We start from the raw sequence: 21,865 nt of genomic DNA on the forward strand, positions 1-21,865 counted from the left end.
AGCATGTGGGCTCCTTGCCACACGGGGTTCTCCTCTGAGTCTCATTGCAAGATCAAGGTCAGAAAAGGTCTGGGTACAATCACTGAGATAACCTTGTTACCCGTTTCAAAACAGAGGTGAGGAGATACAAATACTCAGCTCCTTTCAGAGCGGAGCAGGCAGCAGCCCGGGGAGTGAATGGGTTGTAGCGGGGTGCTGTTTGTTTGGGTTGGAAGTGAAGGGTTGGTTATGCCTGTGCTGTGTTTTGCGTCCTGTCTCTGGAAGGCGGATGAATTAATGCTCCTGCTGCGGGCAGCCTTGGCAGGGCTGTAGCTGGAGGACTGCGGTGTCCAGCTCAGAGCTGCGCCTTCCAAAACCCATGCGGCCCCTTTGGCAGGAGCCCAGGGGCAGGCTACGGGAATCACCAGGGGGCTGAGGAACACGACCAAAAGGCAGAGAGGCAGGGCTGCGGGGCCTGGAGATAGCAGGCGAGCAGGACAGCAAGAATCCAGCACCTTCAAATCAAAAGTAGCTGGAAGAAAAAAAAAAAAAAAAAAGAAAGAAAAAAGGAGGGGGGTTAAGAGAAGTAAGAGGCTAATCCTGCACAAGTAGACATCTAATCAGCCAGCATGAAAGCCCTTCCAGAGGAGAAGGCCACGGAGCCCTGGAGCAGCCCACCATCAGCAGGGCTGTTCGGGGACAGCCCGGGCAGGTCCCGGTAAGGACCAAGCTCGTCCTCGGCTCGGTGTGACGGGACGGGACGGGACGGGACGGGACGGGGATCCCGCAGCGCCCGGGGCTGAGGCTGAGGCTGAAGCTGAGGAGGCCGGGGCCGGGCCGAACGGGGCGGGGAGGCCCCAGCGCCGGTTCCCTCTCCGTGTGATTGGCGGCGGCTGCGGAGCTGCCTCCCGCCGGCCATGGAGCCTCCCGCCCGGCCCCCGGCCCGCTCCGCTCCCCGCTGAGACCGAGGCACCTGCGCGGAGCCGGGCCGCGGCCCCGCCGCTGCGGTGAGTAGCTGCGGCCCGGGGGGCGCCGCCGGACCCTACCCCGGGCCGGCCCAAGCCCTGCCCTGCCCGGCCGAGCCTCGCAGGGCACCGGCGGGGGCTCGGTGCTCCGCGGCCCGGCCCTGGGGTTTGGAGGCGTCCCCCCACCTCCCCCGGGCGCACGGCGGCGGCCGCCATCTCAGGGCGGGGGCCGCGCTCCGCACGGGGCCGGGGGGAAGGTTGGAGGCAGGGGGTGCTGCAAGGGCTGGAGCAGGCTGTGCCCGCTGGTCTTCGGATCCTGAGTCAGCTCTGCAGCTCCTCAGTAAATATCTGCATTGCCTCGTCTCGCAAGTTAGGGTCTCTCGTGCCCGCCTGGCTCGTGTAGACTATACAATCTGCCCTGACCCCCCAAAAAATGGCTGCAGGCGTTGCTTAGGGCGTTGTGGAGTTGGATTTCAGTGTAAAAAATATCGGTAAAGATCGGTATTTGGAAAGAGGAGCACAACTTAAAAGGATAGGCTGTATCCTAACAGTCACTGCAGGAGCCATAGCTGCGGTCTGTGTGTTTCCAGGCTCTGTGAAGTGCTGCTCTAAAGGTAGATCACCTGTCACGTACGCAGCCAGGACTCTGCCAAACGCCCTGTCCAAAATTTTGGGAACCAGCTGGAAGGTTTTGTTTGGTTTGGGGTATCTATCCCAAAGAGACACCTTTAGAAGAAACCAAAGTATGCAGAGGTTTGTGGTGAGGATAGGGGGGTCCTGAAAATATTCACAGTCCTGGTAATGTTGCAGTCTGCTCCGCTGTACAGCCTTCTGGCAGAGGTGTTGAGGTGTGTCTGCTGGTCAGGATACTTTCTGGTGAAGAACACGGCTATATTAGTGGTGAAGTTTACTTGCTAATGGGAACCTGCATTGTTTTAGTTCCCTTGAAAGTCAGTAGCTGCTAGCGGATTTGACAAAAGAACTAAGCAAAACAGTGTTCGTGGTTGTTTTCGTATTTAATGTATTAGTTTGTGTTGTCTGTGTAGTTTGGGACCGCATCGTAATACATACATTAGGGAGATAAATTTTATTCTTATCTAGCAAATGCAAAGCAGTCTCCTACAGAACAATGCTGGCAAGCAGATGTAGTTTGTTACTTGGAAACCTTCGGGTCATGTCATTTATGCTTGATTTTTTCTGCATTTATCTCGAAAGCTAGCTTTATCTGAAAGAGTGAATGTAAATGGGTTATTATTATATTTGCATAACGTGTGCATGAGGTAATTCTTGCTCTGATAGTGCCTATTTTCTTGTAGCTTATATTGTCTGGGAAGGAGTTAATACTAAAATGAAAAGACTAATTTAAAATATGTTTTTCACATGGTGAATTAAACCAGAAACTAGTAAGAAAAAAAAAATCATTATAATAACTAGTAAAGAATAAACAACTGGTAAAAATCGAACACAATCTATTGATTTTTTTACGCTTGTTTTGGCAGCAGAATGTATGAAGTAACCACGATAATACCACATTGTCTTTTTAAAGCACCTTTCAACCAGTGTTCTCAAATCACTTCACAAGTTTACTCATGAATTTATCTCCTAATCCCGCTGTGAATGTTTCAGTCCCAGTTACCCTGACCAGTGCTGGTTCCATTCCCCTCCCTTCTTTTCCCTTCCTTGCCCTGCCACTCCTGCAAGTGTTGAGTAAGATCAAGAAACCGATCCAGCTGAAAGTTAACCAATTTTTTCTGTTGCTGCTGTGATCAGTTTACTGAGCTGAGTGGTTAGATAGGACCATGATGGGAGATGAAGGTGAGCATGTTTGCTTTTCTTTGTTGCCTTTTACAGGCCCATCTCCTCCTGCTCCATTGCACCCCATCAGGATTCACAAGCCAGTGGTGGGACATTTCTCCTGATACAGGGAAATTCAAAATTGCTGAGGCTTGCAAGAATTAGAAAAACAAGAGTTGATTTTTTAAATTTTTTCGTGGTGGTGTTGCAATAGGCATACGCAAAAGTCAATACTGGAAGTAATGCTTTGGCATGACAAAGGTTTTAGGAAGTTATTTTAAAAGATTTTCAGTTATAAATGTTTTCTGATGTATATGAATGAGGAAATACATTTGGGCCTTGCCCACACATGGTTTAGCAAGAAATGGGTATAATTTTGGCGTCACTGTAAGAATGGGGACACTTTTCTGTCTGTCATTGCAGAGATAATGGTTAGAGATGGTCACCGGTCTGACAGGGGCAGAGGTTAGAGATGGTCATTGGTCCAAAAACTGACTTCTGAAGCTCATGAAGAGGGCTCAGAGCTGGACTGGGGATGGAGTTGGAAGTCTAGATTGGACTAGACATGGTAAATGAACGTGGGAGAAGAGCATCTTGTATGGGCAGTTGCACAAGCATCACGCATTTTGCATTGTAGCTGATGCAGTTTGCTGGGGAATATCTGATTCTCCCACAGTATTTTTCTACTGGACTTTTTAAGTGGATGAAAATGTCCAATAATTAGAGCAGTTGAGCAGCATACAGGGTAATTCTCTGCTGCCTGAGGCAGAGGGGCTTCATTTGAAAACATCTTGATAGTCATGATCAACGGAGAAGAGCTAGGGCAGCGTAGGAGGAGATGGAATATATCTGTATATGGCTTTGAAAAGTTTATCCTTATGTACATATCACGTGGTGGCAAAATTAGGACATTTTAAGCAGGCATGCTGTCCTGTGTCTGGCAAAAAACAATGAAACTGCAACGGGTCCAGGTTTACTGGAAAGGTCAGCACAGGGACTGCTGGAATGAGGGGTATTTGTGAGAAAACTACGTTGCCTGTCGGCATGAAAAGTCACACTGCTGATAGCTTATGCTTACATGGAGAAACCTACATGAAATTCCTGACTATATTATGGGTTTTAGATATTGTACTTCAAAATACAGACTCTGCAAGAGTGCTGCAAAGTCAGGGAACGCCAAAACATAGGTTTTGCAAACACATTTCCCCCTTCAACATTGCTCCATTTCTTTTCCTACATCTCCAGCTCCTTTTCCTTTGCATTTCATACTGGCTGCTCCTTCTCCTCCACCATCCTGGGCACTGCTGTTGAGGCTGAAGGGTGAGTGCTCAAGTTTTCCAGCACCATGCACGTTTTTTCAGTGGGGAGGAAAGTCGTGTGTAGTGCTGGGATCCTGCAGAGGCTGCAGCTGATGAGAGCTGATGGGCTGCACGTGCCCAAATGATGAGTTGTGGAGATGTTGTTGCCAGAACTGGTAGATCTCATGGCGGTGGCAAAATGTCCAGGGCACCTTCACAAATTCCTTGAGCAATTTCAAAGACTGACTCTAAAAGCTAAAGGGAGCAGGGACAGGGTGTGTTTTCCCCAAACTCGCTTCCAGCAATATTGTAGCAAAGAAAATGTAATCTGTAAAAAGAAATCAGTCTTAATTGCCCAGCAAAACAGTGCTAGGAGTAAAAAGAGTTACGTACTCTGGAGAGTATTTTCCTTTCTTAACCTTGGCAAAGTGGTAATTTCAGAGGTTGTGCATGGCACATTAGAGGCAGTAAGAGGCTATCAGATACTTTTTTTGCCAATACAGAGGGAGTTTTTTTTTTTCTTTTTCTTTTTAGTAAGGGCGGTGTCTAATGAGATAAAAAGAAAGTGTATCTTAAAAAAAAAAAAAAAATACACCATCATTTCACTGTTGCTAAAATACCTTTCTGTTGTCTTGTATTTTTTTCTTTTTCTTAAAGTCATCATTTCTGTAGCATGCATTTACTTATTGCTCTTCAAAATTGTCAGTATTTCCCTGGAAAAATCATAGGGAAAAGGGTAAGATTAGAGTTTTTTCTGTCTTTCCTTTCTGATTTGTAAGTACTTTCCCAAATCCTTTCCTTTAGGGATTATTTTTGGCTAAGGAACAGCTCTTCAGATTGTGGTTCATCACAAGAATTAAGGCTGAAAGTCCATAATTTAAATTCTTTCCACATCTTAAGTCATCATTTCCAATGGGTTTCACTGGGTGTTTGTAATCATAACTGGGTGAGTTAAAGCACGAGGAGGGAGATTGCCCAGTGGTTCTGTCAGTGAGGCTGCCATGCAAGGTCCTTGGAATATACCAACTCCACGTGATGTTTGTACAAAGATTGGCTTAAAAAACTGTAAATAATTTAAGCTGGGAGTCCTCAAAGGGCTACCACCATGCAAATAAAAATAAGGAAATGTTGCAAATTGCTTTATTTTACCTAGTATGATTTATTCAACTCTTGTAATGTAGTTAGGTTCCCTAAAATATATTTTATCTTCACAGTATTTTAAAGAAGTTTTATTTAGATTCATCAGTTTTACCACCCACATTATTTTTAGCAGTCTGTGCCCGTGCTAAAGACAAGCTGTTAGCGTGTCTTGTATGCATGTGTGTTAAAATTAAATTGCTGTACAGCAAATGTATTTTTACTGTTGTAACAGGAAAAGCATTCTGACTTTTTTAAAAAATGAGCAATCGTATGTATAATCAACTTGGTTAAAACTTCCTTCCTGGTAAGTGCAGCACTTCCTTTGCATCTGGATAGGAGGGCGAGCAAGAAAAGCAGAACAGCTTAAACAAAGAATTTGTTGTGTGAATGATCTTCCTTTAAAAAAAAAAAAAAAAAAAAGGAACTTCAGAAATTAAACAAATGAGTCGTCTTCAGCAATTCAGCCTTTCTTTGATAAGCAGGTAATATTTCCTTGTGTTTTGTTAGTGATAAAGGTGGTGTCCACAGTTGTTTGCTTTCCGGGACTTGAAAAAATAATTTTCATTAGCACGTTATATTGTTTCAATTTAAGATATTTTTATCTTGTTCTGTTATCTGCTAGGGCATCATTATGATGGCGTTTGAGTTTTTGCAGCAGTTAGAGGAAGGTTTTTTTGTAAAAAACATCTGAAAAAGATGTTCATGTATCGCTGTAACTTTACTCAGCTTGTGCAAGTGCATCCGACCAATGCCGCCTTCCTCTCCCGAGCTCTTGGTGAATAACTTCCACTTTAATATTGATTAATGGAGATTAACGGCGAACATTTTTTATTTACTGAAAGCCAACACGGTAAACTACTGACATTCAAAATTGTTTTACAGCTGCTTTAGGTGTGATGGGATGTATAGGGTAATGAAATGTCATAGAACCATAGAATGGGGTGAGTTGGAAAGCACCTTAAAATCATCTAGTTCCAACCCCCAATTTAGGTGTTTTTTCTTCTGTAACGATGTAATAGCTTATACTGGAAGTCCTGGCTTTTAAAATGGTTGGGTGTTACCAGTCTGGTGAATTGATTTATTTTTAAAAAGCACATCGAAGGACACTAGGTGTAAATACAGATACATATTAAATAATTTTCTCAAGAACTAGACTTTTGAACCTTAAGGGATTTTTTGGGGTGTAAGTCCTTATTCCTCATCACTAAGAAGAGAGGCAGAGGAAAATGAGAGTAGGCTCACTTCTGTCCAGTCTGCAAATTAAGTGCTTGTTTTGTTCATTTCAGCCTTTCCTAGAGCTTGGTAGGACAGTGTTGTGCTCATAGTGTGTCTTTTGATTTCTATGAAAATCCACTTATGTTAATACCAACAACATCAAAACAGAAGAAGCAGCAGAAGAATCAATTTGATTAAAGAGAAGCAAAAGCAACTCAGTATGGCAGAAATATACAGTCAGACCACTTATTCTTAGTGAAATCTGAAAAGGCTGTTTAAAAACTCTTTTTTAATTACTTAATCATTGGGGGTTTTTGTTATATTTGGTTTTGGATTGAATACATTACGTCTGGAGTGGTTTATATAAATCAAATTTTTATGGCCAGAAATTAAGGGGAAGAGGAAATCTAAAAAACACATAGCAGGGTTCGGACTGGCCCGTGATTTTAATTACGAAGAATTAAAAAAAAAAAAAAAAAAAAAAAAAGTAAAGAAAAATCTAGATGAGAAAATAACCAAATATTTCTATGTTTTGCTAGATTTCTTCTGGCATGGAGCTGGGGGATTATGAACAGCCTGTTGTTATGAGAGAGGAAAACAAACGAAGGAGGAGAAGAATGAAACCTTACTGTACATCGAGTAATTTGTCCTCAATGGAACTGATAGCCATTGAGTTCATTTTACCTACAAGCAATAAACATACTAAAATACCGGAAATGATGTTACTCGAAATAGCTGGAAACTGTACAGTCGAGCAAATGAAAGCACAGATTTGGATGCGTGCAATAGAGATGAGCCAAACCACAGACTTCTACCAGGCATTCACCCCGGATCAGTTCATTCTCCAGTATCAGAAGAAGGGGCAGTGGTATGAAATTTATGATAAGCATCAAGTATTACAGACCTTAGACTGCATACTGTACTGGAAAGTGTTACAGAAGAAGGTAGGCAAGATATATGTTGTCCAGAAACAAAAACCATCAGAGGAAGTTCAGGAATTTCAGCGGCAGCTTAACAATTTAATTGGTTATGATGTTACCGATGTGAGCAACGTGCATGATGATGAGCTAGAATTTACCCGCCGCAGATTAGTCACTCCAAGAATGATAGAGGTAGCCTGTAGGGATCCTAAATTGTATGCGATGCACCCATGGACTACATCTAAGCCACTCCCAGAGTATTTGTTTAAGAAGATCACTAATAATAACATTTTCATAATCATACACAGAGGAACAACAAGCCAAAAAATTAAAGTGTCAATAGATGACACGCCAGAGATGATTCTCCATAGCTTTTTCACAAAAATGGCGAAGAAGAAATCTTTGATGGATATTCCTGAAGACCACAGCGAACTGGATTTCGTTCTCAGGATTTGTGGCAGAGATGAGTACATTACTGGAGAGACACCGATCAAAGATTTTCACTGGATAAGGCAATGCCTTAAGAATGGGGAGGAAATCCACCTGGTGTTAGACAACCCCCCCGACCCAAGCGAGGATGAGGTTCAGAAGGAGGAGTGGCCGTTGGTGGATGACTGTACAGGAGTTACAGGGTATCACGAACAATTGACAATAGACGGAAAAGATCACGAGAGGGTCTTCACTATCTCTTTGTGGGACTGTAACAGGAAATTTAGGGTGAAAATAATTGGCATTGACATCCCAGTTTTACCAAGAAATACTGATCTTACGGTGTTTGTTGAGGCTAACATTCAACACGGGCAACAGCTCCTTTCGCAGAGGAGGACATCCTCCAAGCCTTTTACCGAGGAGGTTCTGTGGAACATCTGGCTGGAGTTTGATATCAAGATCAAGGATCTGCCTAAGGGAGCACTCCTGAATCTTCAGATATACTGTGGTAAAGCGCAGGGACTGTCCACAAAGACAAACCTTCAGTCTCATGACTCCCCCAACTCCGATTCGAAGTGCAAAACCCAGCTTCTCTATTATGTAAACCTTCTGCTGATAGATCACCGCTTCCTGCTACGAAGTGGGGAGTATGTGCTCCACATGTGGAAAATCCCAGGCAAGGGGGAAGAACAAGGAAGTATCAATGCAGACAAACTCACATCGGCAACTAATCCCGACAAAGAAAACTCCATGGCTATCTCGATCGTGCTGGACAAGTACTGTCACCCAATTGCCTTGCCCAAGCACAGGATAACATCTGACTCCCAAGGGGACAGGACTCGAGCTGAAATGCCCAACCAGCTTCGCAAGCAACTTGAAGAGATCATTGCAACTGACCCACTTAACCCACTTTCTCCCGAGGACAAAGAACTGTTGTGGCACTTTAGATATGAAAGCATAAAGCACCCCAAGGCGTATCCTAAGCTGCTTAGCTCTGTCAAATGGGGACAACAAGAAATAGTGGCCAAAACGTACCAGTTGCTAGCTAAAAAGGAGGCGTGGGATCAAAGCACTTTAGATGTTGGACTCACAATGCAACTTCTGGACTGCAACTTTTCCGATGAAAATGTACGAGCAATGGCAGTTCAAAAACTGGAAAGTTTAGAAGACGATGACGTTCTTCATTATCTTCTGCAGCTTGTGCAGGTAAGGGGTATTTGCATTCTTGGTCTCTGGCTTCTGAGAATATTTGCATTACCACATAACCATTCCCATGCCTGCAAGTAGCCCTGGTTTTGAAGTCTTTGGTCTTTAATCAAAGCAGTGGTACTAACCAAATTAACCCAAAACATACCATCCACTTCCATCTTTTGTCTACGTTATTATTTTTGTAGCACTGTTGCCTCGTATCTAAACCAGTATATTTTTCTGAAAATTGTCAACATTAGCATATGTTGGGCGTAAATCCCAACTGTGCTGTCCCTAACCCTGGGCACGTCAGGTCTGAATCCCACAGCACTGACAAACTGTTGATCAGCTTTAACAATTTCTAGAGAGAAAGGAAGCAAAAGCAGATGTTAACACAGCGAAAGCACAAATGAAAAAACAGGTTGGATTTTAGGTCAAGAATGACAGCGTAGTTACGTAATGTGTGGCGATGGTCTTGGTCCGTTAAGGCAGCCAAATTTATTTAGAAGGTTCTAAACAATTTTTACAGTAAATAAAAGGATGTTTCGTCTCCATACATAAAATCAATTCATTCTGGGAAGTTGCGTGAAAAAAACTGTTTTTAATGGAAATGAATCACCACTGTATTTATTTGCAGTGCTTTGTGTGCGATCTGCTAGATGAAATGCCTGGAAAGTTTATGGCAGTTATCCAAGCAAACTGGTCAGTTTGTTTTCCGCAAAGTGGTGCTGGAGCTGGGCAGGCTGTCAGCGGCGAAGCCGAGTCTGATGGCTGATGAAAGGTGCAACCCCACAGCCCTTCGTGGTAAACGCGTCCCCTGGAGCACGGCGACTCCGCAGGCTTCCCCGAGCTGACAGGTCTCTGGTTCGCATGGAAGGGCTGTCAGCCTGCAGAGCAGGAAATCTTTTTTTTTTTTTTTTTTTTTTTTTTCCTCAGAGAATCAGAGGACAGAATTGGCATTTAAAAAAAAAAAAAAAAAAGGGGAAATGCTGCAGCCTGGGAACCTGTGGGATGGGGCTTTTAATTTATGTGTGCTCCGAGAGAGCCCTGGTTACTGCAAAAATGCAGTTTGGTTTCCAGACTTTGCTGCACATCAGTAATGCTTTAAACAAGCCTTTTTAGCCTTGTCTTCGCTTGTCTGAAGATTAGGCTCCCCAGGCAGAATTTATGCACTTATGCATTAACCAAAGGAACCGCTGTGGTTACCTCATTGGACCTCCCACGGAGCTGCTGCTATAAATACGCTTGGCTGCAAGGTTTGCAGTCTACGTGTGGCTCAGCAATTTTATTCACTTTTGTAGCCAAATGAGGGGTTTGGGATGGTGGTTGGTTGATATCAACATGCCTAAGAGAAGGAGGGCGAAATAATCTTTTTTTAATGTGTTTTTTTAAATGATTTGCTTTCAGGAAATACAATTCTGGAGAGTTTTAAAGAGCATCTCTCTCTCTAACAGTAAATTAAATTAGTGTAGCATAAAGTCATAGTATTTTAACGTTACAGTGCCATTTTCAGTAAGAAACATATCATGAAATTAAAATACTGTCATCCCCAAGAGGGAAAAAATTACTAGTTCCCAACTTTCATCTCTCAGCTGCTCTCTCGTCTTTTCTTCCATAGCTAATTACAGAGCACGGGCCTTCAGCACCCTGCAGCAGAGCATTGATACCACAGCGTGTTTGAAAATCCACGCTTTTCAGAGAATGAATGAATGTTAGGCATTCCTCTGCTCTGATAGACACATCCAAAATGTCTCTTCTGAGAACAGTCATCGCTTTCCACATGCGTGCCTTTGTGAAAGCTTTATGGCTTATGTCACTGAGCACAGGATATTCCCATCCTACCTCCCAGCGCAGCTAGGAATCGAACGTTTTATTTACTGACCAGCTTATCCCAGACAGAAGTAGCCATGCCCTAAATAAATCCACTGAACTCCCTGTAAAGGTCTGTGGTTCTCTGTGCAGTTGATGAAACATGGTCAGGATAGTGAAAACACAGCAAAATCCATTGAAAAACAAACACCAACAAAAAAAGACTGAGCTGCTTGTGAGTAAAGTGGCAGTGAGTAAAGGTTTTCTGTTGGTGAACGAACAAGGCAATGACATGCAGGGACCTGGTGAAGTGCCAGCAGACTCTTTTTTAGTGGCTACCTTTTATTATTGGTATTCAAATGTTGATAATTGCCTCTGTGAAGAAAAAAGAAAAGCTAGACTGACAAAATAATTATTTCTAAAAAACAAGCATAATAAGGATACTCATAATACATATTTTTAGTATTCTTTTATGTTAAAATACGTTTGCAACTTGAGGAGGTCTTGTTTGGAAACAATGGCTGGTTGTTTGGCTGTGTTTCATTCTGAAGTTCTTTTTCAGGGATATGCAGTACAAACGTTCAGCAAAACATATACCACAACGAGGTTTGTGACAGCCTGTCTTGGACCTGCAAGCAAATCCATTTGAATTTATGCAATAACCATTGCTTTTTGGTGCCTTGTTGCAGTGAAAAGAGTTTTTTATATAAAAAAAAAAAAAAAAACTCATAGCCATAATCTCGCAGACTAAGTAAAAGGTTGTATTTATCTTATAATCAAGGTATGCTTGTGAGCTTTCATTATCTTTCCTAAATAAGATGTTGTTGCTTGGGGAAATAAAACAGTATTGCAGAGATGGTCAAGACAGCTCTTGCAGAATTATGAGACTCTTGAAGGGCAAGTCTGGTGCTTGGCTTCCTTCAATGTCATTCAGCAGCTGGAAGGAACAAGTCTTTACAGCTTTTTATGGGTTGCTTCATTCTAGAAGGCTGACTGAAAAAGCTTGATTTTTTTTTTCTCTTGAATAAACCCGCAAAAATATTTACATTTCAGAAATGGTGTTGATATTTTAATACTACTAATAAAAATACAGCTGCGTGCTGCGATACTTTTAAGAGCTCATAGGACCCTGTGACTGGTTTGATGAATTTTGTAGGCCTCTCGTGGTGCCTTGGTTGCTCCTTTGCAAGCTGTAGGGCAGAGTGGTCTTGAAAGAGCCATTATATTGCGTTGAATAGCTATCGCTAGAGGTTGGCATACTTTGATGCTTCTGAAAGCTGAGCATAGTGCACACACCAGACTCTCTGCACATCCCTTTGTCCTTAATCTCCCTGCTTCCTGGCTCGCTGTTTCCAGAACCTGACACCAGTCTCCAGCCACCTCTGTCTACATGAGGGATTTTGTGACTGTTCAGAGATTGTTTGCTTCTTATTTCCCTTTTCATGTCACAGGATATACATGCCTACCTTTCTTCCCCGTTAGCCTCAATCTGATCCTCCTTGGATCTCAACTCCTTCAATCAACAGGAAAGAAGCTGCTGGAAAACGCACTTGAAGTGGACAAGTTCCCCACCACAGCCCAGTGCCTGAACATGTGACAGGCGTCTTTTCTTTTTTTGTAGACACTTGGTTGTTGTGGTGAGGGTGAGAATAACAGTTTAAAAAAATAATAATCCAGTCCTGGCTCTTCAAAAAAAGTTGCTGACTTCTTGTTTCCACCCTGTGTTGGCAGCAGCATTGAAATATCTGTGGGCTTAGGTGGAAGGGAGTGGCTATAGGAAGAGAAAAAAGGTCTGTGCTCATGGAGTCATTAAAAAAAAAAACAAACTGGTGAAGTCTTCCTCTTAGTTGTGCTCCATCAGAATAGGGCATGTATCAGAGCCTTCCTTCCGTTTGGGGTTCATTAGGGGCTGAAGGGAAGAGGGCCTGAGATGAGGTGCACTGAAAAGCTGCTCCTCCATCCTCTGCTGCTGCTGTTAGTGCTGGGGATCACAGCCACAAACCCTGGTGCATGAGTCCTGAGGTGGTGGATTTAGTCAAAAAATGGTGCTTCCAAATTGAAATTTAATTAAAAAATGATTACAAACACATAATTTTATTTGGCAATATTCTTTTCAAGCATTCCCTGTGTCAGGCAGACTGCGGACTGTTCTCATTTTATTGGTTTTTGCTGTGGCCTGAAAATGGTGTTGGGTTGTTTCACTGGCATTCGTGAGCTCAGATTGGTCTCACTGCTTAGCCAGCCCCTGCCTTGCTTTTATTTGTGCCATCAATAACAAATCTGAAAAGAACTTATTGCAGATAGAAGGAGCTTGCTGAATGAAACACGCACAAAAAGCATTTATTTGTTCTTCAACATTGTTTTCTCCAAAGGCCTGTTTTATTACAGTTTCTTCTCTTACATCAGTGTGTTCTGTATGTCATCTGTAAAGTATTAAATGCAACTATAAAATGTAAGTGCCTTAAATATGTTACTAACATGTCTTCTCTGTTTGTGTTACTCAGGCTGTGAAATTTGAGCCGTATCATGACAGTGCATTAGCTAGATTTCTGCTAAAACGGGGTTTGAGGGTAAGTACTTTAAAATACAGCCAACTCATGCTACGTTACTGGCAACATGTCAAGAAATTGTCACGTGTGCTAATTGTAATGTTTTACTTCACCTCTAGAACAAAAGAATCGGTCACTTCTTGTTTTGGTTTTTAAGAAGCGAGATTGCCCAGTCCATGCACTACCAGCAGAGATTTGCTGTGATCCTGGAAGCCTATCTTAGGGGCTGTGGAAAAGCAATGCTGCACGATTTCATGAAACAGGTTCAAGTAATTGAATTGCTGCATAAAGTCACAATGGAGATAAAATCGGTTTCTGCAGAAAAATACGATGTCACTTCTCAAGGTATGCACTAACAGGCATTTCTACATTTGTAATAGTATTGTTTTTCCCTTTAAGTGTGAAAATATAGACATCAAATTGTTTATTAAAAAAAATCATGGATAGATGATGCTGTAGATATCTGTCTACACAGATAGTCAAAGGGTGCTGTTAGTACTTTTTATAAAATGCCAGTGTAAGTTGATAGTGATTGAACTGATAATACATTTGTTTGCTCTTTCCACCCCAAAAAGGAGGAATATTAATATTGTAGACCGTACATTTTCATGCTGCTTTAACTTATCTTCGTGAACCTCATGCCATGCAACTGGGAGGTTAAGATCTTGTACATATCCTTTAGTTCAATGCCAGCACTGAAAAAAGTACCAACCCGGGGCATGAACATTAACTGGAAATGAACACAAACAAGGACACTTGCCAAGAAACACAGCCTTATCCTAAGCAGTCACTCCAGCACCCTTGGCAAGACCATGGAGGAGTTGAGGACAGTCTCTGCTAGGTCACAAAGAAGCTGGTGGATCAGCCCTGAATCAGAGCACATCTTTGGTGCTTTGTGATGTGATGAATAGGAGTCCTGTGAGACACAAATGTGGTATTGTTGCTTTCAGTTCCTGTAAGCACTGCTTTGGAAACAGGGTTTTTTGTTTTGTTTTGTTTTACCGACTTCCTTAAAAGCTTTTTTGTCGTTATTCCTGTTAGTTGCTTGGAGCTGGGACTAAGTGCACGAGACATATGACAATATTCAAATCCTAAAAGCAGTAGAGAGAGACCAGCTCCTCCCGTGTGTTCAGCCTAGTGTGTTCTAGGCCACAAAGTCCTTGGTTCAGAAAGTCATTCCTGCTCTGGTTACATGGAGGTGGCTGGGGTGGTGGTCAGGATGCAGATGTTCTTGCAGACCTTGTCTGGAGAAGTGAGGAGGCCTCTGAGGAGCTGCCTGTTGTACTCACTGGCTGGTAGGAGAGATTGTTTGGGGTTGGAGATTCCTGTATCAAAACCATGGTAAAAACACGGAGCATTGGGTACTGCCTTTGTTACTAGAATTGTTTGTCACTTGAAAAAGTCACTTTCTGAAATCACGAAGAAATTTAAAGGGAAATATGCGTTTATTCTTCAATATATGTGGTATCAGTTACATTGCCACATAATGTGAATCACAAGACTTACTAAATGCATATGAAATATTATTGGTAAACAGCATTTTAAATTTATCTAAAAGTGCTATATAATCTAAACACATTTGGTCAGATTCAAATGCTTCAGAAAGAAATTTACAGCCTTGCAGATGTACGTCTGTAGCAGCAGTGGTTTCCATAATGCATTATCTGTGAGGGGTATGTGGGAAAAGAAGAAAAGTTTCAGGAGAAAGCAATCACATTAACACCCACCAGATTTTGAAATTAAAGAATCTCTGTATTTAATCTACAGCAGAACAGTTAGAGAAGTCTTACATAATTGACATTTCCACTGAATAAGGCTTCCATTCAGACTGTCCTACTAATGACATATCTAGTTTAATTTATTCTCAGATTACTGAGGATATAATTTTTCCTATAGGCGTTCTGTACTTCTTATTTTTTTTAAATGTATTTCCTAAGGTTTCTTGCTTAGCTTATTGCTTATTTGCCCTACCATTCCTAATACTCTTATTTATTTATATTTTAAGCCTGAATGCTTTAGACTGTTTCATTTCATTCTGTCATGCTGACTCCTCTAATTCTTGTATATGTTTTTCTTCCTCCCATGCTTGTGGATTTTTTATTTTTTTTAATTTGCTTTTAGGTCTGTGGTACTCCAGTAGCAATCATGCCATCAAACTTTCTTTCACTTTTCATGTAATCTCTTTGTTTATACTTAAACATAACAAGTAATAATAAATAAGTTCTTAAGATCATAGTATTACCAGCTTAGATAGGATTGTCTGCTTTCATCACCACTGTATTAGATGATTTGTCTTCCAAGTACGTGCCTTTGCAGCTGTTTCTTTTCTTAAAATGCATAGTACTTTGTTCTTAAGCTAGGTCAACTTGGAAATTGTTTTAGCAAGTGCTTTTGCTTGTGTTTTAAAATCAGCTAACACCTAATTTTTACTATCAGCTCCTGTATCTTTGCTGTCAGATTATTTTTATTTTTTTTAACCACTCACATCAATCGCCTGGCATTTCTAGATACTTCTTTTAGAAGAGCATTTAGAATAGGTTTCCCATGTGTATTCTGTGAATTCTCTTGGCTTGACTTTCTTAATTTGATGGCAGCTTTTGAAATGTCATAATTTTGTATATATTAGATATCCAGGTCCATGGCAATCATTAAAATATTTCTTTGCTTTTTAATTTTTAGCACCAAAAGTTCTTGAACATGTGTATTTAGTCTCTGTTGTGTAGGTTCATTATTTTTTCTTTAGAGCAGCATTCAGGTATTTCTCCTAACAAAGGGTAATATCCAATGTCTTGCTTATATTGCTCAGGCCTGTTAGCTGAGATGAGCAGAGTGCATCACGTGTGGTATTATGCACACTGCTTCAAGCTAAAGACTCAAAAGCTTGAGGTTTTATGAATAAAGAGATCGAGTTTAAATGTAAACATAAAAAGTTTTGTATTTTTAAAATAAGCTGCAAATTTTCTTCTTCCTGGAATATGAGGTTAACAAGGCTGCAACAGGAAACCTTGGATGGTAAATTCAGTATCTCTGTAGTTGAATGCCTTATGGTTATAGTACACAATGCTCCAAGAATTCAAAAGCCATGAGTCTGGCTGTAAGTGCAATGAGATAGGTCAAAATAATGGAAAATGCTGGGTGCTTTTAGTTGCTTCTTCCTTCTGAGCCTTTGAAGTAGATGTATCGATTTTTCCTTGGCAGTTATAAGGTCAAAATATATTTTTTTTGTGTTGTACTGTGTTGTTTTGCTCTTTTTAAATGAAGGGTGACATTTTAATGTAATCTCCTAAACCCTAGAGGTAGTCTTCAGAAGAACACCAAGCACTGTGTAGTACTTTCAACACCATGTAGAGGGCTCATGATTTGTGAGATGCTTGAAGACTAGCATTAAGTGTCTGAAACAGCCCCATTCATAAAGCAAGTTAAGGAGTTTCCTTCATTCCTCAAATCAGAACATCCTTGAGGAAAGCAATTTAAAACTAAATGGGGACTCTCTTAGCTAAATCGTGATGCTTAACAAGTTTGATTAGCTATAACTTTTTTCCTTCCAACTTCTGATTTCAATAACTTTTCTTACTTGCAATTGCAGTTATCGCACAGCTGAGACAAAAGCTTGAAAAACTACAGAGCAGCAAACTTCCAGAAAGTTTTAGAGTCCCATATGATCCTGGGCTAAGAGCAGGAGCCCTAGTGGTAAGTAGTACAAATCCTTTTTTTGAAAAAGAATCTCCTATTTGCAAGTATGTTTCATTTGGTAAATTTTTTTTTTTTTTCATGAAATATGATATTTCATGGCTTCAGAGAGATTTTATTCCCAAAGCTAATGGCATTTTTCTAAATGTAATTACATGCTACCATGCACTAAAACAAAAAACACCATAAAATCCTTATCATTAAATGTCAATTAAATTCAGGATTTAACCAGGTAGCTGACTTTTTTTACATTAAATACCTGCATAAAACTGTTTCAATTGACCTCAGGGGCTTTATGATATGCAGTTTGTTCCTACAGTTACTTTCTCTGTCTTACCTTAAAGATGTGTCTGACCTTCACATCATTAAGGTTTAGGTTCAGACCCTGGTTTTACTAGACAGAAATGTCTACCTTAGCTATTTCTGATTTTTTTTTTCAATATTTTTATGTTGATTGTGATGCTTTTATTAGAATACAAAATAGTGTTTTGTTAGAAACATGTTAAGAAACACTCTTTTTCTGTGTTGCTTCCTACAGTTTTGTGGTGAGATTGTGAAGGGTCATGCCTTTGCATGTTTTGCAAAGCTAAAAACGTGCTTAATAAAACAGCAGATGTGTTGTGAAAGTAGATTTGCTCTTGCACCTATTATGCAATGTGAGTTTTGGGTGAAGAAGCACAATGAAGATCTTTGGATTCACTTGATGTGCAGCGAGTGGGAGCCCACAACCCAGTCAGTAGGGTACTCATTTGGGTAAATTATACTATTTCTCCATATCTGTCCATGTTCATGTTAAATAAACACATGCCTTGGTGCACAGGCTGTAGCCTAGTCTATCGTCAGACCGAAAGAGCTGACACCTACCAGCTGGGCATGACAGAGGTACTGTGAGAACAGAAGTCAATGCAAACATTATTTACTCAAGAATATAAATTTTCGGACTTCTTCAAAATCTTAGTTTAAATATCATCAGTTTTTATACTTTTATACTTTTTTTAACATTTAGACTTCATTGATTTAACATTTTAATAAAAAATAGACTTCAAAATAAAACATATTTCAGTGTTTTCTAGTTTTCCTTCACAACAGGAAGTGTGCAGCCCTACCAGGACCTTCCTAGATACAGGAAGCAATTAATTTACAAAGGAAAGTAGTTATGCCCAAAAATAGATGGGCTACAGCCTTTTATTTTTTTTTTTTCTTCAAACTGTATGAACAGACACATTTGATACAATGAGCTACATTGGTAAGCTTTAATTTCGTCTTAATTCTAGCAAGTGTTACTTGTTCATAAGCTTAAAATCCTCTTAGCCTGAAATTTGAACATTCTAAACCAGATATTAGGAGCAAAATCAGTGTTTCTAGTACATTCGAAGATAAGCATTTTTTTTCTTTAAAAAAAAATAAAATTGTAAAAACTGTTTTCTTTCAAACTGCAAGCTCAGAACCTCAATCTACAAAACACAAATATTCCAAAATACTCTTTTTCTGGCATTAATTTGGTCGGCTCTCAAATACTAGCGTGCAAATGCTTTCTTAGATGCCTAGATCTAGATTTAGATCCTACATTTTAGATGCCTTTACTGTACATGGTTGTGTTCCAACAAAGACCTAGGAATTCCAGAATGGAAAGCGTTAATACTACTTTCATGTTAGACATAATTAGTTGAGAAAACATTTGAAATTATGTAATTTCTGTAGTTTCATTGTTGAACTTCTCAAGATTAAAAATCTAGCAAAGCTAAATGAGTGTTTATTCTGTTATTTTATGAATTGTTATGTTAAATTACTTTCACAAGTGCCATTTTCCACATGAATTTGACTGAATGATTTGCTTAGGAAATTGAATTAAATCAAGCACTCTGGAATAACCGAGGTGACTAGAAGTCATGAGGGTAGATGATGTGGCAAATCGCATTGGACAACTATTATTTTCCTGGTTTGCAAAGCAGCTCTCAGAGTGCTGTTGGGAAGTTCAATATTTGCCAATTATGTCAGAAGCTTTTATTCCTGGTTCAAAAGTTCTTTCTGTCCGAAGCAGATTTACAAGTTAAATCCAGTTTCAGAGAGTCAGGGCATGCTTTTCCCTTTATCATGCAGGGTGTTAAAAGCTTTGCAGGTTCAGGAGGTTTTCGGTGGCAGCTGAGTACCATTCTTTACATGTCATTTCGGCGTGTTTTGTGTGGTATAACAGGTTGAAGGCTTGTGAACTACTCTGTAGCTGACGTATGAAAAGGTTAGCTGTGTTATGTTGGAGTACAATGCCTAGCAATAAATGTGTCTTTCACAGATAGAAAAATGTAAAGTGATGGCATCTAAGAAGAAGCCCCTGTGGCTTGAGTTTAAATGTGCAGATCCAACCGCTCTATCAAATGAAACCATAGGCATCATCTTCAAACACGGAGATGACCTCCGCCAGGACATGCTTATTTTACAGGTATGATAGCTAAAATGCTGTGTTATAGCTGTAAAGTGAATAATGTGAATATTTAACTATTGTTTTACTTTTCAGAAATGTACGCATTTTCTTTACTGTCCACATAAAATAGGAGGCCGTCTTTCATTTTTTAAGCTGTATGAGAAGCTGATATTAAAACTGGATCTTCTTTTTGTACTACAGTGTTTTATGTTACTGCTACCCTGTTTTTTCCTGCCATATGCCATCCATACTCCACATTTTAGTGTTCTAGAGAAGGAATCTGTTATTTAGTGCAAGATGGCCTGGTTTTCCAAAGAGTTTCTATGATTTATTTATGCAATGGGTGAAGTTACAAATGAAAAAGAAATTGGCAGGTACCATTGCTGCAGTAATATTTCATCGATTGTTCTGACAAACTGGCTTGTTAGCACTTTTGGTAGTATTTATGGGGGAAAATGGGTGTACTTACTAATGTGTTCAATCTCATATCATGTAGAAATCACACAAGGTACTTATTAATACTTTATAAAACACCAGAGAGTGCCTGAGCACAGGACAGGATAGGAAATATTAATCCGGGTTCTGTAAGTGATAATTTTAAATGGCTGAATGCTTTCTGTGTTTATCTCTCAAGCAGCAAAATAGACAAGTAAGCTCAGCCCTGTCTCAGACGTATGGGTGGTATTATTTCTGTGAGTAATAAATAATGCCCAAACAACTTGAAATAACTTAGTGTATGCATTTTGTTTTTACTAGATTCTTCGAATTATGGAATCCATTTGGGAAGCAGAATCCTTGGACCTCTGTTTGCTACCGTATGGCTGTATTTCTACAGGGAACAAAATAGGTATGAGATCATGCTTACTGTAATTAGAAATTTAAAATATCATTTATTCATACTTGGTATGAAGAAGTGGTGAAAGTGAATGACTTATTCCAGATGTTTTTTAATGTATTAATAAGAACGAAACAGAGAAAAGGATTAAAATAACAAAACATCTGTGTTTTTTCCTGACCTAAAACTTCATACCTTGTACTACATAAAAGCAACAACATTAGTTAACAGGCTGTTCAGTCAATAGTCCTCACTGGGCATTAGGTAACACAGCACAGATCATCTGTTTTCTAGAATTTATGCTGGGAGAAATCAAGGAGATGCTTTTGAAGCTTCCAGGAGGACCATGTGATGGTGTGTAGAGCAGCTTGATTAGCTTGGGAAAAGTCCATTTACACCCAGAAATGCCAAACTGATTTATAATTTGTACTTTCTGATGGCTCCAAGCTGACTCACTGTGATTGAGTTTGCATATATTATGTATCCTAGCCCATCCACTTTGTACAGTTTCCTAGTACCCAGATAATACAGAATTGTTTGTAGAGTTAATTTTACTGACCAGTTCATGAACAACTGGCTGGAGGAAAAACCTCCTTCATGTAGAAAAATCAGCCATGTCCAAATGAAGCTTTGGTGCTGAAAAGAACGCTTTGGCAGGTATAAACCATGCATCAGTGAGATGGATTAACAAGTACTGCTCTGCCATTTACTCAAAGCCTGGACATGTAAAAATTACTAAGGTTATTAACTCCTGTCATCTGTGTAGTTAGCAGTATGATAATAACTGCCTGGATAGATAAAGTGATGATAATATAAATATCATTTAATTTCTACAAAATATTTTGCTTTATGGATTGAAGAATGATGAACTGAGTCCCAATAAAATTAAGAATTCTTTTTAATAAATATCTGTAATGTACTTCATCTCTAAAATACATTGCCACATAAAATTTTTATCATCTTTTCTTTTGGCTTCAAGATTTCTTAGCAATGCAGAGAAACCAGTCTTGCCGATAAAATAATCGGTTGCATGACACACAAGTTTCCTTTCTCTTAATATAAGTGTTTTAAAACTAAATAAATCATATTGGTAGAATTCTAATAAAGGAAATGGAACACAATATATCAAAATCCTAACTGCACTTTGACTGTAAATACAGGGAGTTGTGTTTTTCTTTTTTTTACCCTTAGGTAGGTTATAAAAAAACAAAACAAACAAACAAACTATTTTCTTTTAGACAGATTTCAGGATTTTGTTTAATTTTATTTAAAATCATCTTAAGGCAATTTAACATATTGAAATAATTGGGGAAAATGCAGGAATTCTGCTAGTGACCATAGCATTCTCATATCCAACTTAGAGACTTCAGGTTTCTTTCATGAATTCTTAATTGACTCCCCATTCTTTGGTTTTTGATTAGGAAATAATTGTTAGTTTTCCTACTTGCATGGTGGAGATGTAAGAATTTAGCACCCCCCCAGCACCACAGTAGGGGCATGGTTAATCACATAAAGGCTTCTGTTCCTTTTGCTGAGAATACCTGCAGCCTAAATTAGTAATACCCAATCTGGGGCGCTTTGATGTAGAGCTTATGCTTGTTTGGAACACAGCCAAAGAGTGGTGAGATGCAAACA

The 21,865-nt window shown here is 40.0% G+C and overlaps 1 protein-coding gene across 3 annotated transcripts in view; it reads left to right on the top strand.

Annotated features, from left to right (window-relative positions):
* The first annotated feature begins 424 nt into the window (after positions 1-424).
* The window catches only part of PIK3CG (phosphatidylinositol-4,5-bisphosphate 3-kinase catalytic subunit gamma), a 36,064-nt gene continuing 14,623 nt past the window's right edge, over positions 425-21,865 (top strand). Inside the window, exons 1-7 of one of the 3 annotated variants that reach the window (XM_032201002.1) lie at positions 425-697; positions 6,931-8,946; positions 13,242-13,307; positions 13,406-13,631; positions 16,873-16,976; positions 19,267-19,413; positions 20,152-20,242. In XM_032201002.1, coding sequence (XP_032056893.1) covers positions 6,943-8,946; positions 13,242-13,307; positions 13,406-13,631; positions 16,873-16,976; positions 19,267-19,413; positions 20,152-20,242 — 2,638 coding nt within the window. In that variant the 5' untranslated portion in view covers positions 425-697; positions 6,931-6,942. Of the gene's footprint in view, positions 698-904; positions 987-4,035; positions 4,059-6,930; positions 8,947-13,241; positions 13,308-13,405; positions 13,632-16,872; positions 16,977-19,266; positions 19,414-20,151; positions 20,243-21,865 lie in introns of those variants that run through there. The other 2 variants (XM_032201011.1, XM_032201019.1) reach the window with 2 other exon arrangements.

Source organism: Aythya fuligula, chromosome 1 (genome assembly GCF_009819795.1).
Source record: "Aythya fuligula isolate bAytFul2 chromosome 1, bAytFul2.pri, whole genome shotgun sequence".
Taxonomy (NCBI): Eukaryota; Metazoa; Chordata; class Aves; order Anseriformes; family Anatidae; genus Aythya; species Aythya fuligula.